General features: G+C 43.4%; 2 protein-coding genes across 2 annotated transcripts in view; one reads left to right on the top strand and one right to left on the bottom strand.

Annotated features, from left to right (window-relative positions):
* Positions 1–7,550, top strand: part of LOC121847864 (eukaryotic translation initiation factor 4 gamma 2-like) — a 48,749-nt gene extending 41,199 nt beyond the window's left edge. The window contains exons 3-22 of the mRNA XM_042331109.1: positions 1,436–1,512; positions 1,672–1,737; positions 1,820–1,945; positions 2,199–2,301; positions 2,402–2,533; positions 2,651–2,717; positions 2,804–2,955; positions 3,038–3,148; positions 3,232–3,414; positions 3,508–3,643; positions 3,729–3,883; positions 3,993–4,088; positions 4,206–4,334; positions 4,430–4,534; positions 4,641–4,856; positions 4,979–5,237; positions 5,330–5,534; positions 5,639–5,847; positions 5,960–6,081; positions 6,230–7,550. Of these exons, the coding sequence (XP_042187043.1) occupies positions 1,436–1,512; positions 1,672–1,737; positions 1,820–1,945; positions 2,199–2,301; positions 2,402–2,533; positions 2,651–2,717; positions 2,804–2,955; positions 3,038–3,148; positions 3,232–3,414; positions 3,508–3,643; positions 3,729–3,883; positions 3,993–4,088; positions 4,206–4,334; positions 4,430–4,534; positions 4,641–4,856; positions 4,979–5,237; positions 5,330–5,534; positions 5,639–5,847; positions 5,960–6,081; positions 6,230–6,295 (2,715 nt within the window). The 3' untranslated portion in view covers positions 6,296–7,550. The remainder of the gene's footprint in view (positions 1–1,435; positions 1,513–1,671; positions 1,738–1,819; positions 1,946–2,198; positions 2,302–2,401; positions 2,534–2,650; positions 2,718–2,803; positions 2,956–3,037; positions 3,149–3,231; positions 3,415–3,507; positions 3,644–3,728; positions 3,884–3,992; positions 4,089–4,205; positions 4,335–4,429; positions 4,535–4,640; positions 4,857–4,978; positions 5,238–5,329; positions 5,535–5,638; positions 5,848–5,959; positions 6,082–6,229) is intronic.
* A 1,495-nt stretch (positions 7,551–9,045) lies between these two features.
* Positions 9,046–18,728, bottom strand: LOC112263671 (RNA polymerase-associated protein CTR9 homolog). The gene is made up of 22 exons (XM_042330920.1): positions 18,565–18,728; positions 18,071–18,169; positions 17,022–17,261; positions 16,807–16,924; positions 16,625–16,714; positions 16,283–16,539; positions 16,081–16,188; positions 15,754–15,990; positions 15,417–15,635; positions 13,134–13,317; positions 12,775–13,049; positions 12,586–12,673; positions 12,296–12,444; positions 12,068–12,184; positions 11,630–11,775; positions 11,467–11,538; positions 11,128–11,263; positions 10,778–10,921; positions 10,508–10,632; positions 10,322–10,421; positions 10,119–10,225; positions 9,046–10,016 (listed from the first exon to the last, which is right to left on the bottom strand). Exons 1-22 carry the CDS (start codon positions 18,607–18,609, stop codon positions 9,623–9,625), a joined length of 3,450 nt encoding a protein of 1,149 aa, XP_042186854.1. The 5' UTR covers positions 18,610–18,728; the 3' UTR covers positions 9,046–9,622.
* Between the last annotated feature and the right edge of the window lie 588 nt (positions 18,729–19,316).

The raw sequence follows: 19,316 nt of genomic DNA, 5'->3' as shown, positions 1-19,316 counted from the left end.
AGGCATCTTCTGCTGACGGAATGAGGTCAATACCCGGGCCAGGTCAATTATCAAGGCCTGCTCGCTGAAGTGTTTTAGGGAGCGTTTGACAGTTATGAGGGGTGATCGTTTGACCGCAGATCCATTACGGACGCAAGCAATGAGGCAGTGATCGCTGAGATCCTGGTGAAGACAGGAGGGCAGGTTGGTTAGGATGATATCTATGAGGGTGCCTGTGTTTACGGATTTTGGGTGGTACCTTAGATAAAAGTCTTTATAACAGTTGAGAGAGAATGCAGTTCATGAATTCAGTCCAGGAATACAACACAAATACATAATGCGTGTATTTCCCCCAGTAAACTGACGTTACCTTTTTTATTTAGGGATTTAAAATATATATATATATATATATATATATATGTGGGTGAGCTTGAGAAGGGAGTATTTGATTCTGTTTTACGTGTGATACAAAGGCTGGCAGCCCAGTAAATAAAGTCTCATCAACGTATGACGTAGATTACAGTCAGCGTTCTTCTCACCAGTGCGAGGTCTGGCCCTGGAACGCACTGCTTTTTATTTCAGTATTTCCAGTTAATTAATCAAGACCAAACAGGGTCCTTCCTTCTTTATTTTTATTTCTCACATTTGGAAACCACACAACCTACAAAACTGACGTTCCTTCGGTGAAGGTATGATCGTTACATCTAGTCTCTATTTAACTTTAGGTTTGGCTAGTTGGCCGTTTAACTGTTCTAAAATGGCTTCCGATTGTTAGCCTAGCTACTTGGCTAGATTTCCAATGTGGCGTTTCCTGCGTGTGCTAACTGGATAGTAGTCTATATCCTAACTAGCAGTTTATCACGACACATTAGTAGAACATGGAGTCTTGCCATTGGTAATATACTACTAATATTAAGCACTTGCCACACAGAACCGGCATATTGTTATTTTCATGTAACATGATGGCAGCTATCTGGCTAGCTAATACACTTTGTAAATGTTGATATTGTATCACAAGACAGTTGACAATAATGTTGAAAGTGATATGACTGCTTGCTAACTAACGTAGTTAACTAGTCCACCACAACCAACAGGCAGAGAGGAAATGATGAGCTAGTTACCGGTAGCATTAATTAGCTAGCTAGTTAGTTATAATTTAATAAACAGATCACCTTTGATCAGAATAGACATGGATGGCTAAACATGCCATGGATTCGGAATCTCAGCATTACAATGTCCTTGTCATGTTGTTTAGTTAGTTAAATGAGTCAGGCTACCAGTAGTTAGCTACTGGCCATTTACAACAAAGGATGTGTAGCGTTAGCTGCGAGTGAAGCTAGCCAACTCTGTGCTTTAGCAGGAAGTGTATGCCATGCGTCAATCTATTCATTTACTTTGTACTCTAAAATGCATTTTCTTCAGGTCGCTTTTGCCTACCCCCACCCATTGAATATTATTATTTTCGGGAATTCATCGTTGTCAAGCCGCCAAAGTGGAGAGTGTGATTGCAGAAGGGGGTGCTTCTCGTTTCAGGTAAGATTGTAACTTGTTTAGGGCTAAATGCAATTTAGTCCTCAGGCCGTTGTTTCACTTCCTACTGATACATAGTGTAGAATAGATTATACCTTTAATAGTCCTAGCTATGTCATTTTGTTCACACTATTCTTCAAGTAAATAATATTTGTTCCACAGTGCTTCTTCGGGTGGGGGAGGAGGTAGGGGTGCCTCTCAGTACCATCCCAAGACTGTCGGCAACAGGTACTATTCAAGCCATTTTACCAAAATGTAATGTTACTCCAAACAATCTTACTTAAGATGCCACTAATGCTGTTAATTGCAGCGAGTTCCTGGGGAAAGCCCCAGGATCTAGCGTTCAGAGATGGGTTCCTTCACGAAGCACTAGACGAGATGCCAATGCCTCCAATGAAAAAGAACGACATGATGCAATCTTTAGGAAAGTGAGAGGGTATGTAATCCCCTAATAAATTGTGGCTACACACATTAGATTCAAATAAAAATGTTATCTTGTAGGCTGTTTGCCACCTTGAATCTGGTTGGTGCCCCATAGCTTTTTTTTTTATCCATTAGAAATGACTGTGCCATTTGCAAGTCAGAACATTTCAGTGAATGTGTGTTAGTGGTGCCATTTTCTAACACCAGATAATGCCTTGTCTTCAGAATGCAGTATTTTTCACGTTTCCTGTTCTTTCCATCCTCAGCATACTTAATAAACTGACCCCCGAGAAGTTTGACAAGCTATGCCTTGAGCTCCTGAATGTGGGCGTAGATTCAAAACTCGTCCTAAAAGGAGTGATCTTGCTGGTAATTTAAAATCTATTTCTTAGCTCTGTGTGCATTAATGTTTATTGATCGAGTGGAAAATGGCTTTACTGTTCAGTGTACATCACCTCATTTCAAACAGATTGTTGACAAAGCCCTCGAAGAGCCCAAGTATAGCTCGCTTTATGCTCAGCTATGTCTGCGCTTGGCAGAGGACGCACCGAACTTTGACGGCCCATCGCCAGAGATCCAAACGTCACAAAAACAAAGCACCGTAAGCATCGTTGTCATCCTCCTCACAGATTGATTACTACTATTATAGACAATGGTATCATGTTTTTTTTTTCTCACCCCATCTAATCTTTTCATTTGGAAACAATGTGTGTTGCAGACATTCAGGAGACTTTTGATTTCTAAGCTTCAAGATGAATTTGAGAACCGCGCCAGAAATGTTGAAAGTGAGTGAACATTTGAAAAAATGTGCCTATTTTCTGTGCCCTGTGTGGTTGAGTGTGCTAACCTTTGCTCTTTTCTATTCCCTCAGTCTATGACAAACATGACAACCCTCTTACCTCTGAGGAAGAAGAGCAGCATGCCATTGCCAAGTTTAAGATGCTGGGAAATATCAAATTCATTGGGGAACTTGGCAAACTCGATCTTATCCATGAATCTATCCTTCATAAGTGCATCAAAACAGTAAGTCGAATACATCAGTACTGTTTTTACAAGTTTAAACCATATGAAATACACGTTAACTAATCTTTCGTCTTTATTTCAGCTTTTGGAAAAGAAGAAGAGAGTCCAACTTAAAGATATGGGGGAAGATTTGGAGTGCCTCTGTCAGATAATGAGAACAGTGGGGCCTAGACTCGATCATGAAAAGGCTAGGGTAAGCATATACACTCGAGTCATTTTATTTAGTTTCTTAATATTCTTTTCCATTTGGGCGTGACTAATTTGTTTCTCTTGCAGTCTTTAATGGATCAGTACTTTGGCCGTATGAAATCCTTAATGAACAACAAGGACTTGCCGGCAAGGATTCGTTTCCTGGTGCAGGACTCAGTGGAGTTGCGAGAGAACAATTGGGTGGCTCGCAAAGCTTTTATCGATAATGGACCAAAGACGATTAACCAGATTCGTCAGGAAGCAGTAAAAGTTAGTTAACCATTCTTTATTAAGTGCAGCCAAATCTTATGAATCTGTAATGCCACAGTGTGTCTTAATACACTTCTGCTTTGTGTCTTGCAGGATTTTGGTGTTTTTATTCCACCAATGGCCCAGGGAATGAGAACTGACTTCTTTTTGGAGGGGCCCTTCATGCCTAGGTTGAAACTTGACAGGGAAACTCTTGGCGGGTTGGCGGATATGTTTGGACAGATGCCAGGTACATCCATGACTGACGCTCCTGAGTAGTTTGAATTTATTGCTGTCCTGTTGTCCAACATTTTAATGTGTGTCCTGACTACTAGGGAGTGGGATCGGCACAGGCCCTGGAGTGATTCAGGACCGGTATTCGCCCACCATGGGCCGTCACCGCACCAACCCACTCTTCAACGGGCACACAGCCCCTGCTACCCAGTCTCAGTTTGAGATGGGAGGCAAGCCCTTCATCAAATCTAACCAGGTGACAGTTGCACACTTTACTAAAAGCAGTAGCTTTTGAATATTCTTGGACTGCTCAAATCTTGATGGATATGGCATTGCATCTAAAGTAATTTCAAACATTTTTCCAGGGGCAGAATCCAATTTTCCAGAACCAGCAACAGCAGGCTCAGTCTAAGGACATGGCACCGCGTTTCATCAAGAAAGGATCGCTCAACGCTGATGAGGTACAACACCTGGTAGATACCCACTCTTTTAAACCACCATTTGCACAGGCAACAAGCCAAAATACTTTAATGCAAAAGATGAGAACGATGCATAATACCCTCTATTCCCCGTCTTAGATCAGTCTAAGGCCGGCACAGTCATTCCTTCTCAACACAAACCAAGTGCCAAAGTTGCAGCCGCAGATACCAACAATGATTTCTCCAAGTGCTCAACCTCCACGCACTCAAACCCCACCACTGGGACAGGTAAATACAAACACGCATACCGCTTTTATAGCATTCAGCTGGAGTTGATGTGTATTTAAAGTCTGCCCACTCTAAACGGTCTTATCATTTCTCAGCCTCCTCTGCTTGGTCTGAAAACCAACCCTCCTCCAATTCAGGAAAAACCTCCAAAGACCACCAAGAAACCGCCTCCTGCAAAGGAAGAGTTGCTTAAGATGACCGTATGTTCCATTTTACAATCTCAAGGAACTCCTTCAAGTTGTACCTTTTGCCCCATAGAAGGATTTCCGAGCGCTAACAGTCTTTGTCCATATTATATCTTATCAGGAGACCATAGTGACCGATTACCTGAACAGCAAAAACATTGATGAAGCTGTGAACAGTGTAAGAGAGATGAAGGCTCCCAAACACTTCCTGCCTGAGATGTTGAGCAAGATCGTGATCTGTTCTCTTGACTGCCCAGACGAAGACAAGGAGCATGCCAGCACCTTGATCCACACACTCCGCACAGAGGGCCTTGTTACTGGGGAGAGCTTCATGCGGGTCAGTCTTCCAGTCATGGCAAAGAGCTTTTGTTGTAAGATATCAAAGGTTCTACTGTTCAGTGAATTTACTCACCACATGCCTGTGTACTTTTTTTTTTTTTTTTTTTTTTTTTTTTACAGGCTTTTCTCAGTGTTCTGGACCAGTGTCCCAAGATCGAAGTGGACATTCCTCTGGTGAAGTCCTACTTGGCCCAGTTTGCAGCGCGAGCCATCATCGCAGAGCTGGTGAGCATGGACGAGCTAGCCCACCCTCTGGAGAATGGCACCCACTTTCCCCTCTTCCTGCTTTGTCTGCAACAGACTGCCAAGCTGAAGGATCGTGAGTGGCTCACTGATCTATTCCAGCAAAGCAAGGTCAACATGCAGAAGATGCTGCCTGGTATGTCAACCTCTCCTAAACCCTTAGCCTAGAAAGCTCTGTCAAGTTTTCACATTTTAACAAGATTGTTGTGATTTTGCCAAAATCTGCAGAAATCGACCAAAACAAGGATCGCATGCTGGAGATCTTGGAGGGCAAAGGCCTGAGCTTCTTATTCCCACTCATGAAGCTGGAAAAGGAACTGCTGAAGCAGATCAAAGCAGACCCCTCTCCCCAGTGCATTTACAAGTGGATCAAGGACAACATCTCCCCTAAGCTCCACACCGACAAGGGCTTCGTCAACATCCTCATGACCAAGTATGGGAAAAGGGCTAATGCCCACATAGCAGAGTTCTGTGGTTATGCATCTTGAGGTGCATGTTATTAAGACTAGGTCTGAATTCTGCTCACCCTCCCTCCAGTTTCTTGCAGTACATTGCCCAAGAGATAAATGCCAGTGAGGAAGAAGACCAGTTATCAGCCCCTACTAAAGAACAGCTGGACCAGGAGAAGCAGCTGCTGCTGGCCTTCAAGCCAGTGATGCAGAAGTTCCTGCATGATCACCAGGATCTGCAAGTCGGTGCCCTCTACGCACTGCAGGTCCACTGCAATGCTAAAACTTTCCCTAAAGGTACGTACAGGTCACATGGTCAAATTATTACTTGGGTTAATTTTATGCAAGCGCATTTGCCTAGAAGGGTTTTTGTTCAATTTTTTTAAAATATAGATTTGTATTTCTCTAGGAATGTTACTGCGCTATTTTGTCCACTTCTATGATATGGAAATCATTGAAGAAGAAGCCTTCCTTGCATGGAAAGAAGACATAACTCAAGAGTTTCCTGGGAAGGGGAAAGCATTATTCCAGGTAATTACATTTCTACTCCCAGACAATTTGTATTGCAACTCACACCATTACAGGTGCATACTAAACTGGCTTTTTTATTAGACTAGAAATACACCACATAAATGGGTAATGCATCTCTGTTTTGGCTCATGGTATGTTCCCTGTGAAGGTGAACCAGTGGCTGACCTGGCTGGAGACTGCTGAGGAAGAGGAGTCTGAGGAGGAAGCTGACTGAAGAACCAGCCAAAAGCCTAGTGGTGCAGAAATGCTATTGATATAATACCGCTTTTGTTTCCTTCCCATCTTCCCTGTCCCAATATGATATGCATACCTAACCACTGCAACACTTCATTCCGCTATCAAGTTTTTGGCCATATTAAGCCAATGCATGTTTAGTTTCCCCCCCCCCTTTGGCTTTTTTCTAGCGCTTAAGCGTAATAATGGTTTGCCATCTGTTTTAAGAGCCCCTTTTTAAGATCAATGGTATCAGCTGCTTTGAATCTAGACTTTTGTTTTTCTCCAAGACAATTGAATTGCAAGGGCCTTGTTCCTGCTGCTGAATGCTATGCTTGTTGTTAGCCGATTAGCAACACTGTAGAGATGCACTTTGCTCAACGTCATACATGAGTCGTTGCAATATTCACTCATCCCTTGATTGTTACAAAGAATCCTCAACTGTAATCATTGGTTACCATAACATTAATGGTTTATATTTGCTTGTGTTTCTACCTCCTCATTATGGGCTTCATGTGTTGGGTTTGAATTGCTTAATGTCTCCATTTCAAGTGAAAACACTTAGTCTGGACTAATGCACAAGTCTGTAATAAAAAAAAAAAAACGTTTTTACTTGCACAATATCCTGATTGTAAGAATTCAAATTCAGACCTTTTTTAAGTGCTTTTGTGGATGTATGGCACATCGCCTGGGAGAGATGAAATTATGCGGCCTTGTTAATTTATCAACCCTCATTGCTGTGTACCTCCCTATGTATCTGTCATACATTGTGATACTTGAATTTTCTTTACGGGGAACAACCAAACAATGTGTGAGTTGGTTTTGCTTGGCTCGGTCCCCCAGCTGACGGGTGATTTCACTTAAGGACCAATTGAATGGTCTAAACATTTGCAAACTAACCCACCTGGGGCATCGGGCCATGCAAAATTAACTCGCAAACGGTCTGTTCTCATGCAACAATTTTCAAACTACACAAGTGCAACATGTTTTAATTGGTGAATAAAGTTAACATGAGAAATGAATTTGATTTTGTTACACTTTAACCCCCCTCGTGTGAAAAATTGAAGCCTGTTTGCCATAATGTCTGATCCAGATATTTATTGATTGTTTTTATCAAGATTTTAAAAATTCTCAACTTATTATGATCTAATAATCTGTACAGTACAACTTTCTGTAAAAGTGTTACTGTAAGGTTTTAACTGCTAAGAATGTTATTGTACCACTATTGCTTAACTTTTAAATAAAGTTAAACACTTGTCCTGTGTATTATTTCACCTAGATTCAGATATGTAACTGTGAACCCAACAGGCCATTTAATATGGTTTATAATGTCCTGCAACTACTGTATTAGTGCGTAGTTGCTATGTATAACTCCCCAATGACCAAGGCAAGCTCTCAAACAGTTCCTCTGTTTCTTGCTAGGCCTACGAGAAATGCCCAACAATTACAGAAATTCCGGTTACCATGGAAGTTAACTGTTTTGATTTTTAAGGAGTTGTCTTAATATAGCACATTGTCACACCATTATTTGTTGGACTATTCCCCTACTGAATGGTTTTATTGCAACGGACTGATCCTTACGGAGAACACTTCAAGTGCCCACATGTGGTATGCATTTTGTAAGAACTTATGGTTAGAGAGAAACTTACTTCTTGAAGTAGGTCGCAAAGGACGGATGTAACGCAGCATGAAGAGGGTGATTCAACCCCTGAATGCTGATTGGCTGACAGCTGTGGTATATCAGATCGTATACCACGGGTATGATGAAACATTTATTTTTAGTGCTCTAATTACATTGGTATCTGATTTATAATAGCAATAAGGCATCTCTGGGTTTTGTGGTATATGGTCAATATACCACAGCTAAGGACTGTATCCAGGCAATCTGCGTTGCATCAATGCTTGGCCATGGTATATTGGCCATATATCACACCAACTCAGCCCTTATTGCTTAAATATAGTACTGTAGCATTTTTGCATGTCAGTAAGTGGTTGCAAGGGGAAGATAAGGCCCATTAGTAGCAGTTGTATGTTAATACAGTGTGTCCACAGCAAAATAAGGCACTTGATCAGTGTCTTTAGTGGGCTGGGGGTATTCACCAGAATTGTGATGAGTATTTGCAATGCACTTTAGGCTATAGCCAAGGCCTAGTTGTTCACTTGTATAGTCCCATTTCCTTATGAGCTTTTATTATTCTTAAATTAAGCAGCACATCTGCACTTTGAACAGAGCTACACTGGAACCCATATTCAGAACCATGTTTAGGCTACCGACACAGTGACAACTCTGAGAAAACCGCCACAACAGGTGTCAAACTCATTCCATGGAGGGCTTAGTTTCTGTTTTTTCCTTTTAATTAAGACCTAGACAACCAGGTGAGGGGAGTTCCTTACTAATCAAGTACAAGAGAGAAGCGAAAACCTGCAGATACTCCGCCCTCTGTGGAACGAGTTTGACAAGTGCGCTACAACATACGTTCTTCAGACAGGCTCGGTCAGCCCCGTCAGACATACCCTGATCTGGTGTTGTCAGACAGGACCTCTTCACAAACATGTGTTTGCCTCATCCACCCCACTGTGGTACCTCCGGAATGGGGCCATGTATTTGGAGTCTCAATGAGTCTCAAACTCTACGAATACATTTACAACTGCATCACCTAGGCGTGCCGCCAGATTACTTAGCACTTCTTGTATCCATATAGAGGACCTAAATAAAAAAATGGCACATATATACACTTTCACTATTGAAGCTGAACTTGTAATATGGCATTTTATTCACCACAGCATGACTGACATGAGGTTTTCCCAAAATATTTTTCTGAATGGCAGAGGTCATGTTGATACAGAAAACAAGGAAAATGCAGCCAAAACAATTACAACACATTTACCCCATAATCAGAAGATAAGTGTCAAGTTGTTTTCCAATGTCATTACAAGCATCTTCATCAGAAATAGAAAAAAAAAAGAATATTTATTTTGTGTTTGTTTATTATCTACATATAATTTGTCCCAACTCTGGGTCAATTTACTAATTTTCTGTGACATCACCTCTTCCAATCAGCTGTCAGACTACTTACAAGTAAAATTTTCCATCCATCATCAACAAAACAAAAGGACATGAGGTACAGCATCAATGCAAAAGTCTTAGTCTGGTGACCAAAAACTAGTAAAGACAACCCACATTAAGGGCTACAACGCTACACTGCATATGTGCTCAGTTCAATTTCATGGTACAAACCAAGACGGAAGAAAAAAAGCCTTTACAAAAATCTGTTAAAAAAAATAATAAAAAATCTGTAGGAAAAAAGTCAGTTCTGAGTTTGAGGCCTCAGTCACTGTCAGAGCCAGAGCCGTGGTTGGAGGCCTCTTTGGCAGAGGCCCCTGGTTCTGATCCGTTGTCGGAGCGGTGTGGGGAGCACGCCGGAGAACCTGCTTCAGAGCCAGAGGCTGCGGCCGGTGAGCCAGGTCGGGACTCGTTCTCCGACCCAGAGCGGCTCCTCTTGCTCTCGTTATCAGACTGCTCTGAGTCAGACTGCTGATGCACTCTCTTCCTCTTCACTGGACGGTCGCTGCCGGAGTCACTAACCGAGTTTCCGGAGCGTTGGGGGCTTCCAGCTTCGCTGCCAGAGCGGTTCCGGCCCCCGTCGGACTCACTGTCGGAGGCGATGCGCTTCTTGTGGCCGCCCTCGATATCAGAGCCTGAACCACTGTCTCTGGGGTTTCTGGGTGGTCAACAGACAAAGAATTATGAATTAGTGGCACAAATCCCTTCAGAGTTGTATTTTCATGTAGCATTTCATGTACGAATGAGTTTATGCCTTCACCTGTCTTCAGCAATTTTCAGTCCATCCTCGTCTGATGAAGAGTCGGAGGATGAGATGATGGCCTTCGACTTGATCTTGCCTTTGAGAGATGGTGGCACAGGCTCGTACTAGACAAGAACAGAACTGTTACAACTCTGGGCCTAAGGCCGGTCATTTGGGTTTAAAAATACCATTAGAACCTAGATAACCTAGATTTAACTGACCTTTTGCATCTTCTTGCCGCCCGCTCTGGGTTTGCGTTGCTTTTTGGGCCGTGAGCCTCCTTCCTCGTCATCGCTGCCATCGTCACCCCCTTTGTTGGGTCTGAAATACACAGTCACAGTGCCACTCACACCAGGCCATTTTCCTACCGGTCACTACAAATAAAACACTTTCCACAGCAGTCTCACCTCCTCCTCTTCCTGCGGCCCTCCTCCTCACTCCCGCTGCCACCCTTCCTCTTCTTCCTCCTTCTCACTGGCAGGTCCTCATCAGAGCCATCGTTGACAAACTCATCAAAGTCCCCTTTCTTGCGCTGGGGAGAACGAAACAAGAACAATACAGTCACACTGCACCCTAGATCGTTTGAGATTTATATCGATCTGATGTGCCATGAGCTAATCATTGATCAACACAAACCTCTGCATTGCACTAGCTGTTCTCTACATATTTGCACTCACTCGGCCGCCACCTTTCCTCTTCTCTTTCCTTTCCTCCTTCATTCCATCGGCGAAGGAGAGCAGACCCTTGGTCTTCTCCACGTACATGGCTCTCTGCTCCAGCAGCTTCTTCTGATCCTCTTCCAGCTTGGTTCTCTTCTCCTCCTGGTGGTGCAGCAGGAAACAAGGTCAGTGGGTTAGTCACACCGTTATAAAGGAATACATTTACAGTGAACCAAAGAAAAATGTTATTCAAGACATCCCAGCCTCAAGTAAGGTCTGTTTACTTAAATTGCTTATCCATTATGGTTTACAAGTACAACATAGAAGGGATGAGGGACTTGTGGAGATGTGACATCCCATAGACAGACCTGTTCTTTATGCATCTGTTGGCGCAGGAAGTCCCTCTCCTGATCCTGCTTGGCCCGGATCTCCTTCTCCTCCTCGTCCTGCTTCCTGGCCCGAGCCACATGATACTGAGCCTGACTCAGCAGGTCAGAGCATTGCCTGCAATGACCCCCACACAAACACAGCTCACAATCCAGGCTTAGCCTGACATCTGATGGCTGGGCTCAACTGTCATCCCTCTAAATTCCTCTGAGGTGTGATGAGAATTTTGGCTAAGAGTGGTTCATTGATTTACTGAAGGCTATGAAGTAAGTACTGGCCTGCATTTGGATTTTAGAGGGGAGATATTTGTTCAAACTGACCTGGCCTCAGTGGAGGCAAGCACTAGGTCGAACCTCATCTTGTCACCTGCCTTGGCAAGGTAGCTGAAATACCTGAGACAAAAGAGAACAGAAAAGAGAAGATTAGGCTGAGAAAAGTGAAGGATTATTTTAGGAGAAGTGTTAAAGTGAGTCTAGGGTGTACCGGTGGGCCAGCTCCAGCTCTTTGACAGCACTGAGTACAGCCTTTAGGTTACTCTTCTCGTCCTTCAGCACCAGAGTGGCCAGCCTCTGCAGCACCAGGGCCACGTTGAACATCAGCACCGTGTCACTGGGGGCCACGTGACGTGCCTGGGGACACAGCCAGCCACATCAGTGAGCAACAGGTAGGGTTGCAAAATTCCAGGAACTTTCAATAAATTCCCTAGTTTCCCAGAAAGCATCCTGAAATTCCTGTTTGTTCCCTTTTGATCCCAGGAATCCTCCAAAAATAAAAAAAAAGTTCACAGGATTTTGCAACCCTAGTAACAGGACATTCACACAAGGGTCACCTTGCTTTCACATAAACAAGCTCAGGGAAATGAATCCCAGCCATACGGTTACTAAAAGGAATGAGAGACACTTCCTTTCACACAAATCTCACCTTCAGCAGAGTCTGTTTGCACTCCTGGAGTTTCCCGCATTTGAAGAGTGCCCGAGCCAGGTACAGCAGCACCTCAGTGTTCTGATGCTTGTAGAATTTCTTCAGACAGTTCTCGTACTAAACGCCACAAAGAGTGGATAAGACATTTTAATAGAACTCCTCAAGTAAAAAAAATAGGAATGTAAAAGAACTCTGCAGTGTGTACTATGTGCCAGTACAGAGCCTTACCATCTGCACAGCGCTGATGTACTGTTTCTGCTCCACGTAGATGTGGGCCAGGTTGAGCCAGACATCACTGATATCAGCTGTGGCTTCTCTCACCTGGGCAAACACGTCACGGGCCTCTCGGTAGTAGCCCTTATGGGCCAGGACGGCACCTGGACAGAAAAGACAGCAAACGCTGAGGTATTTACACGCTAATAGTTATCTGAGGTAAATACATGCTTAAAGTTAAACACAGTCAAGTCTGAGTATCAAGCATTTATGTGAATACAATGAGTGAGTGAAGGCCAACAAACCTATGCCGTTGGCAGCGTAAAGGTTCTTGGAGTCGTTTCGTAGGACCTGTTTGTAAATGGCCAGGGCTCGATCCTGATGTCTCTTTTCCTGGAGGGACACAACCACAGACACAGACAAATAATGAAGGCACCGTTTCTGACAGTGATGATTTATGGCTCCACATCAAAACAACTGATATTCTGCCGTACCTTCTCCCGGTCCCTGGTGGGCTGGTGCAGGGTCTGGAGCCACACGTTGCCCAGAGCCAGCATGGAGTAGGTGTCGTTCTGAGTGGACGGCTGCTTGAGGATACGCTCAAACTTCTTCTGACCCGGACCCCACTCCTGCTTGGCCAAGTGGAGATTCCCGATCAGGGACCAGGCGTCTGGGTGATCCTGATTAATCTGCAGAGCCTCTTTGAACCAGTCGGAAGCTTCATAGAAGTTTCCTTTGTCACGAGCCATTGCGCCAAGTCGCAGGTAACCTGCAAGCAACAACAAAGGACCAATTGATACGCACACACCCTAAGGAGATTAACCAAAAAGTATAGTGTGTCTTCAGTACTTACAGTCGACGTAGTTGGGATGTTCCCTCAGGATGTTCTTGTAGAGTTTCTCCGCCTCGTGGAATTCGCACATGGCCTCGTAGAGCCTGGCTAGGTTGTAAGAGGTGGTGACAGAGATGGCGTTGTAGTAATGCTCGTCATGCTCTCCCTCAGCTTTGGCCCGCTCCAAAGAGGCCAGGAAGTATTTCTAAACATGGACAGACAGAACAAACCCCTGAAATCTATTTATAGCTCTGTTGTGTCTACTAGGGTCGGGCGATGTCTGGAATGACACATCGTCCTGTCCAAACATCATTGATATATGATTGTACTGTAAAAAAATAAATAATAATAATCTGGGGGGTGCGCGTTGAGCACGGAGAGGTCAGTCAATTGGCGGGAAGAAGGACTATAAAGGACACATTGCTAGGCCTAGTTATTTATCTAGTCTAGGCTGTTGAACGATTTACAAAATTGGTAGAGCAATGTTTCTCTTGTTCATAAAAATACTCCGATAGGAGCTAAAAACAATTATTACAGCCGTATCAATTGTAGTATATTGTAATTTCATTAGGCGACTTTCCGACAGTTTCAGACAAAAATAAAAAAGGCGTGATGGGATTTCACTATAGTACAGTCTGCCGTATGCTAAAACAGGAAGAAAAAAAAACTCTGGCTCCTTGGTGGGAAAGAAAAGCCTGTCTTCACCTTTTTGGCAGTTCTTTGGTTTCAGGCTGAATGATAAAGGTGAGCCAGCAGACCTGAATAAAGGTGAGCCAGCAGACCTGAATAAAGGTGAGCCAGCAGACCTGAATAAAGGTGAGCCAGCAGACCTGAATAAAGGTGAGCCAGCAGACCTGAATAAAGGTGAGCCAGCAGACCTGAATAAAGGTGAGCCAGCAGACCTGAATAAAGGTGAGCCAGCAGACCTGAATAAAGGTGAGCCAGCAGACCTGAATAAAGGTGAGCCAGCAGACCTGACCTAAGTCACTTTCAGAATATGTAAAAAGACAATCAGGGCAAAGGATCGACAGACTGCAAACCTCCGTCAACATTTACAAGTCCATCATCCTGCTGAGTTCGCTACTCTGGGGCAGAAAAGTTGAACATGCTGGTTAGCTAGAGAGAAAAAAAAACAAATGGTTCCTAATTGTACTTTGTTTAATTTTAAAAATGTAGCCTATATTCAAATCCAGATGCATCATACTCAAATGACATATTCTAGCCTATCAAAGCTTGAAATACTTTTTTTGCACTTGTTTAGGCTACTTTATTTATATTGTAGGCCTATATTTAGGATTTGTACAGTTCGATAGGCAAGAGGCATATCCTAATTGGCTTATGCTAAAAACCAATAGGCCTATGTTCATTCCTATGTTCATTCGTTTTTTTAAGTGTTATAAAGAATGTTAAATAATAATTTTCTTTATCTAAATTTTACATTTAGGATTTTTACAGGTCGATAGGCAAAAGGCATAGCCTAAGCCAATGTTCATCCATCTGCTATAAAGAATGTTAGGCTAAATAATATTTTTTTTTTATCTGATTGTTGACAATTTATTTAGCCCACACTTTGGTCAAGTAAAGCATAAACGTGGCAGGTTTGTTTATACTTCCTATTTGATTAGTCTATCTTGAAATGGTTTGTTCTCTCCCTCGTTAATACTATGTTTTTATTTCAGCTCGTCACAAACAACAGCTGGAACTCTGCTACACCTATAGATTCATTCCATGGTTGATCATGAAACAGTAGGATATGCCTAGGCCAACAAGTCACGTTACAATTGAGTGGGGATTGGGGAGGAAAAGGGAAATTAAAGTTTAAAACAATAAGCCCGACAACAGAATGCGTGATGCCAAAGTCCTATGATCATCCAACATTGGTGGGGGGGGAGAAAAACACATTTAGGCCCCATTTGACATTTTGCGCTGCTTTGGTGCTCTCCGCTCTATCAATAATCTACATTGTTCTCTTGCATTATGTTAATAGTCTAACTACCTCATATGTATTGAACATTTAGGCTATGGTAAATAGGGAACAGGCTATCCGGCATGTCGCCTTGCTGGGTGCTCTCTGCACTGCGCTGTTCTGCGCTGCCAGACTCCAGAGGTGCAGTCAAATTAAAATATGCTAGACCACCGTGTGACATCACGATGTCGTCACTACTGACAATGGCTGTCAAACATCAAACACAAAGGCAAGTTAGTAAACTACAAATAGCCATTCGAGTAGTTAATGAATTCATTGCTACAACATGCAAATGTCTAAATCTAGTCAGGAAGCTCTGCCATCCTCCTAAACTGTACCTTGGCCTCTCCCAGGTTCCCCAGTCTGAAGTGGAGAGCCCCCAGGTTGTTGAGGATCTCAGGGGGGACATCAGCCTGGACCTTCTCCTGCAGAATGCGGGTGGCCGTGCCGTAGGCAGAGAGGGCGCCCTGGATGTCGGTCTGCTCCAGGATCTGAGCCAGCTCGATCCAGGCCTCAACGTCATCAGGGTACTGCTCGGTCACCTTCTTCAGATGACCCTGCAGAACACAAAGACATTACATCTTATTGATTTTAGCAATAGTGCTGATTAACATCTACAGAGTTACAAGTGAATACTTCATGTGAGGTTCACCTTTGCATAGCTGTTTTACTTACTTTGGCAATGTCTCTCTTTTCCTGATCATCTGAAGTGGCATAAAGAGATCCCAGGATCTTCATGGTTTCATAGTTGTTGGGGTAGGCCTTTAGGACCTTCTCAAAACACTGGGCTGCATTCTCCTTGTCTCTACGGTACACGTACATCTGCCCCAGGCCAAAGAAAGGCAGCACAAAGGTAGACGAGGCAAATTGGGTGGCCTGGTAGTAGTACTGGAAGGCCTGGTCATAGTCCTCCTGAAACACACAAGAAGGAGAGATGTAATGCCCATTCAATTAGAAAAGCAAGAGTCTCCCCGAAAAATAAACTGAGGCCTTAGCGTTTACCTGTACATGAAAGGAGCGGGCCAACTGGTAGCAGCTCTCAGCCTGCATTGCTTCCACTTCTGTGTTGTGAAAGGCATGGAGAGCCAGGTGCTGCACTTTACTGTAGTCCTGAAAATAAGAAAGTACATCAATGTGAATGATAAACGATGCTCAGGTCAAGACATGCTACTATATACCAGGAATAAGATGACAACCCTCTCACCTTTTTGAAGAAGAAGTGGTTAGCCAGGTGGTTGAGCACCATGGGGTTGCTGGGGTCGATGGTGTAGGCCCTGGATAGGAGCTGCACTCCATTCTTGATGGAGTCGGGCTCCTTGCTGTTGAGCTCCAGCACAGCCAAGCCCACAAGGGCTCCCACACACTTGGAGTTGAGCTCCAGGGCCCGGCCAAAGGCCAGACGGGCCTTCTCCAGCTTACTGAGCTTGACAAAGCAGTGGCCCATCCCCAGCCTCACCTCGGCTGGTAAGAGAAATAGTGACGGTATATTATGAGAGACCAGGGATATTGTTCATTTTAATATGACAGGTACAAGTGAAATGCTTACCAGGACATCCAGGGTTTGTGCGTAGAGCCTTCTTGTAGTAGGCCAATGCTCCCCTGTAATCCTTCTTATTGAAGGAGATGCAAGCTTTACCTGTTGAAATGAAATGTATAATGGTTAGGCCCCATTTCGAAGTGAACCTTTGTAGTTGTAATGGTAGATCTTTCCCTTTGTGTTTTACTTACCAAGTAGAGCAGGGATGTTATTGGTAGACTGGTTCAAGACAAAGTGGAACTGAGCGTCAGCCTGGTCCATTTTGTCCCCCTCCAGCAGGCAGAAACAGGCTCTTCCCAACAAGTGGTTCTGTTACAAACAAATAGATTACTCTTGGTTATGATTTTTTGTGTTGGGGAAATTAACTTTCACATTATCCAATAAATTGTTAAGCTGATTATCTTACCTGGTCGTACATGATGATCTTGTCTGCCATGGTGTAGAGCAGGGTGGCCTGAGTGATGAGCTCCTTCTTGGCATCTTTGTTCTTCTCTTTACGTGCCTGCTGGACATAGTAGGCTGCCAAGGTGTCCAGACAGGTCATCTGGTCCTTCTCATGGTCTCTGTAGTCCAGGTTCCCATCGATACGGGCCGCCTCCAGCAGCTTGACAAAGTCCTCCGTCTTCGTCTGTTTGTAATACTCCAGCTAAAAGAAAAATATGTCTGTGTTTATTTTGGTGACAAACAATCCATAAACAAACCATCAGTCAGTGGGAATGCAACTACATAACTCACCAGGGAGGATAGCCCATTTCCTGAGTTCTGTATAACATTTAGACACCGTGGGAGATATTTGCCGACACGTACCTGTTTGGCAACACTTTTCCCATGTTGGAGAGTATATCCGTGGTTGGTGGACAGTTCTGATAAGGAAATTGTTGTTTGTGTCGCCGGACTGTGCCCAGGAAATAATTACATTAAATTGTTAGATGCTACCACCCCCCTCCAAATCAAAACATTCCATGTTTTGTCTCTGTGTTTCACACCTGTTTGTCTAATCAGCCTCACAATTGGGCAGCATGCTGCTGCAGACGGGTAGTAGAACAGTGTCTGTGTGCGCAAACATTGACATCCATGTTTGGTTTTGCCTTGGTAGCCTATAACAAATGGATTCAATTATTTCCTTCGGCGATGCAGACAACAATTTCCTAATCAAAACCGTCCACGGATATACTCTCCAACATAGGAAGTGTCTCCAAACAGGCACAGGTCAGCAAATATCTCACACGCCTCTCCAATGGTATGCCCTAAGAGGGAATGTTACTGTTAAAATAACTGTAAATGGCGGCAAGCCTGCAGGGCTACAGGGAGGAGTTACAGGTAACAGTAGAAATTACAATCTAACTGTATTTGATGCATCACTCATACAGAGTAATATGTGCAACTATCATTTCAACCATTTAATTTCTTAAGGATTAAATTAATTATCATACCAGTCTATGTATTCATACTTACAGCAAGAGCAATCCATATGTGCAACTGTGTATGCTCCTGTTTCAGGATACTGATGACCTCATCTCCTTCTGGCAGCTGGTCGAAATCAAGCTCAATGACCTGCAGAACAAATGTCTATGTGAACACCAGTTCGTACACATACAACATGACATGTGACCTTTAACCTATGGCTAAACAGCTTGATCAGAAAGGCTAAGTTACTTTATGAAATGTTTTGACTGGGGACAAGAAGTGGCTGCATTTACTAGTTAGCTTACTGAATGATCGGAAAGACAATATCATGGTGTAGAGCAGGGTGGCCTTTACAACTCAAATCTTGGATATGACCCATAATTTTCATGACTGATAGTAAAAAAATAAATTTTTAAATCTCAGAAGTTGTTAGCGATCTGGCTGACGTTAGTCAACAAGCACAGGGCAATCCTACGTTAGCTAACGTTGTAGGCTAGCTGTAGCAATCCACGGTCAAACAAAGCAGCGTAGGTAGTCCTTACCTCATCGGTGTCCCGTAAGGGGATTTCAATTGATCCCCGAGACATCTTGGCTGATGGAAATCCACGTCCCTACACCAATATATTCCCAAGATTCGTTCAGCTGTCGCCGTGGTCTCGAGGATCTGGCTCCACTTCCGCTCTACAACAAATACATGGATGTTCACAAAACAATGTCCGGGTAGGACAGCGAGCGACTGGTCGGAATAAAATGACCCACTGGTGTAATACCGGTAGCAAATAAAAGTGTCCTCCTGACTAATCGAACTGTTGTTCTCTCTCTTCTTGGCAGCCCAAACTTCTTTCAACTGAAAGAGAAACATTCTGTATTTTCACAGTAGTCTTTGTTTTATTTTCAAAAGTAGTAGGTCTATTTGTTGTTTAGAAACCTGTAAATGTTTGTTAATAATAAAATGTGTTGTGTTCACTATTTTAACATGTGCAAAGTAGGGAACTAGAATTTGTACATTATGCAGTGCGCCAGTAGGCCTTTCAATTCAAGCTCCATAGTGGTCGTGTTTGAGAACATCAAAACCGTACTGTATCATGGGTACATTGTGACTGACTGATCTACAAATAATAAAATACAAGAATGGGAAGGAAAGGAAGGACAATCAATCAAAATTGATTGGTTGATTGAGTGACGATTGATTAAGGGAGGGGAAAATAAGACAATAATAAAAGCTGTATTAATTGTGATAATCGTCTGTGGTGTGTTTCTGTGACCTGTGCCCAGTTCTTCATTGACCCTGCCC

Source organism: Oncorhynchus tshawytscha, linkage group LG12 (genome assembly GCF_018296145.1).
Source record: "Oncorhynchus tshawytscha isolate Ot180627B linkage group LG12, Otsh_v2.0, whole genome shotgun sequence".
NCBI classification, from domain to species: Eukaryota; Metazoa; Chordata; class Actinopteri; order Salmoniformes; family Salmonidae; genus Oncorhynchus; species Oncorhynchus tshawytscha.
The sequence above is the reverse complement of the archived record's forward strand: the minus strand, read 5'-3'. Positions and strand labels throughout refer to the sequence as shown.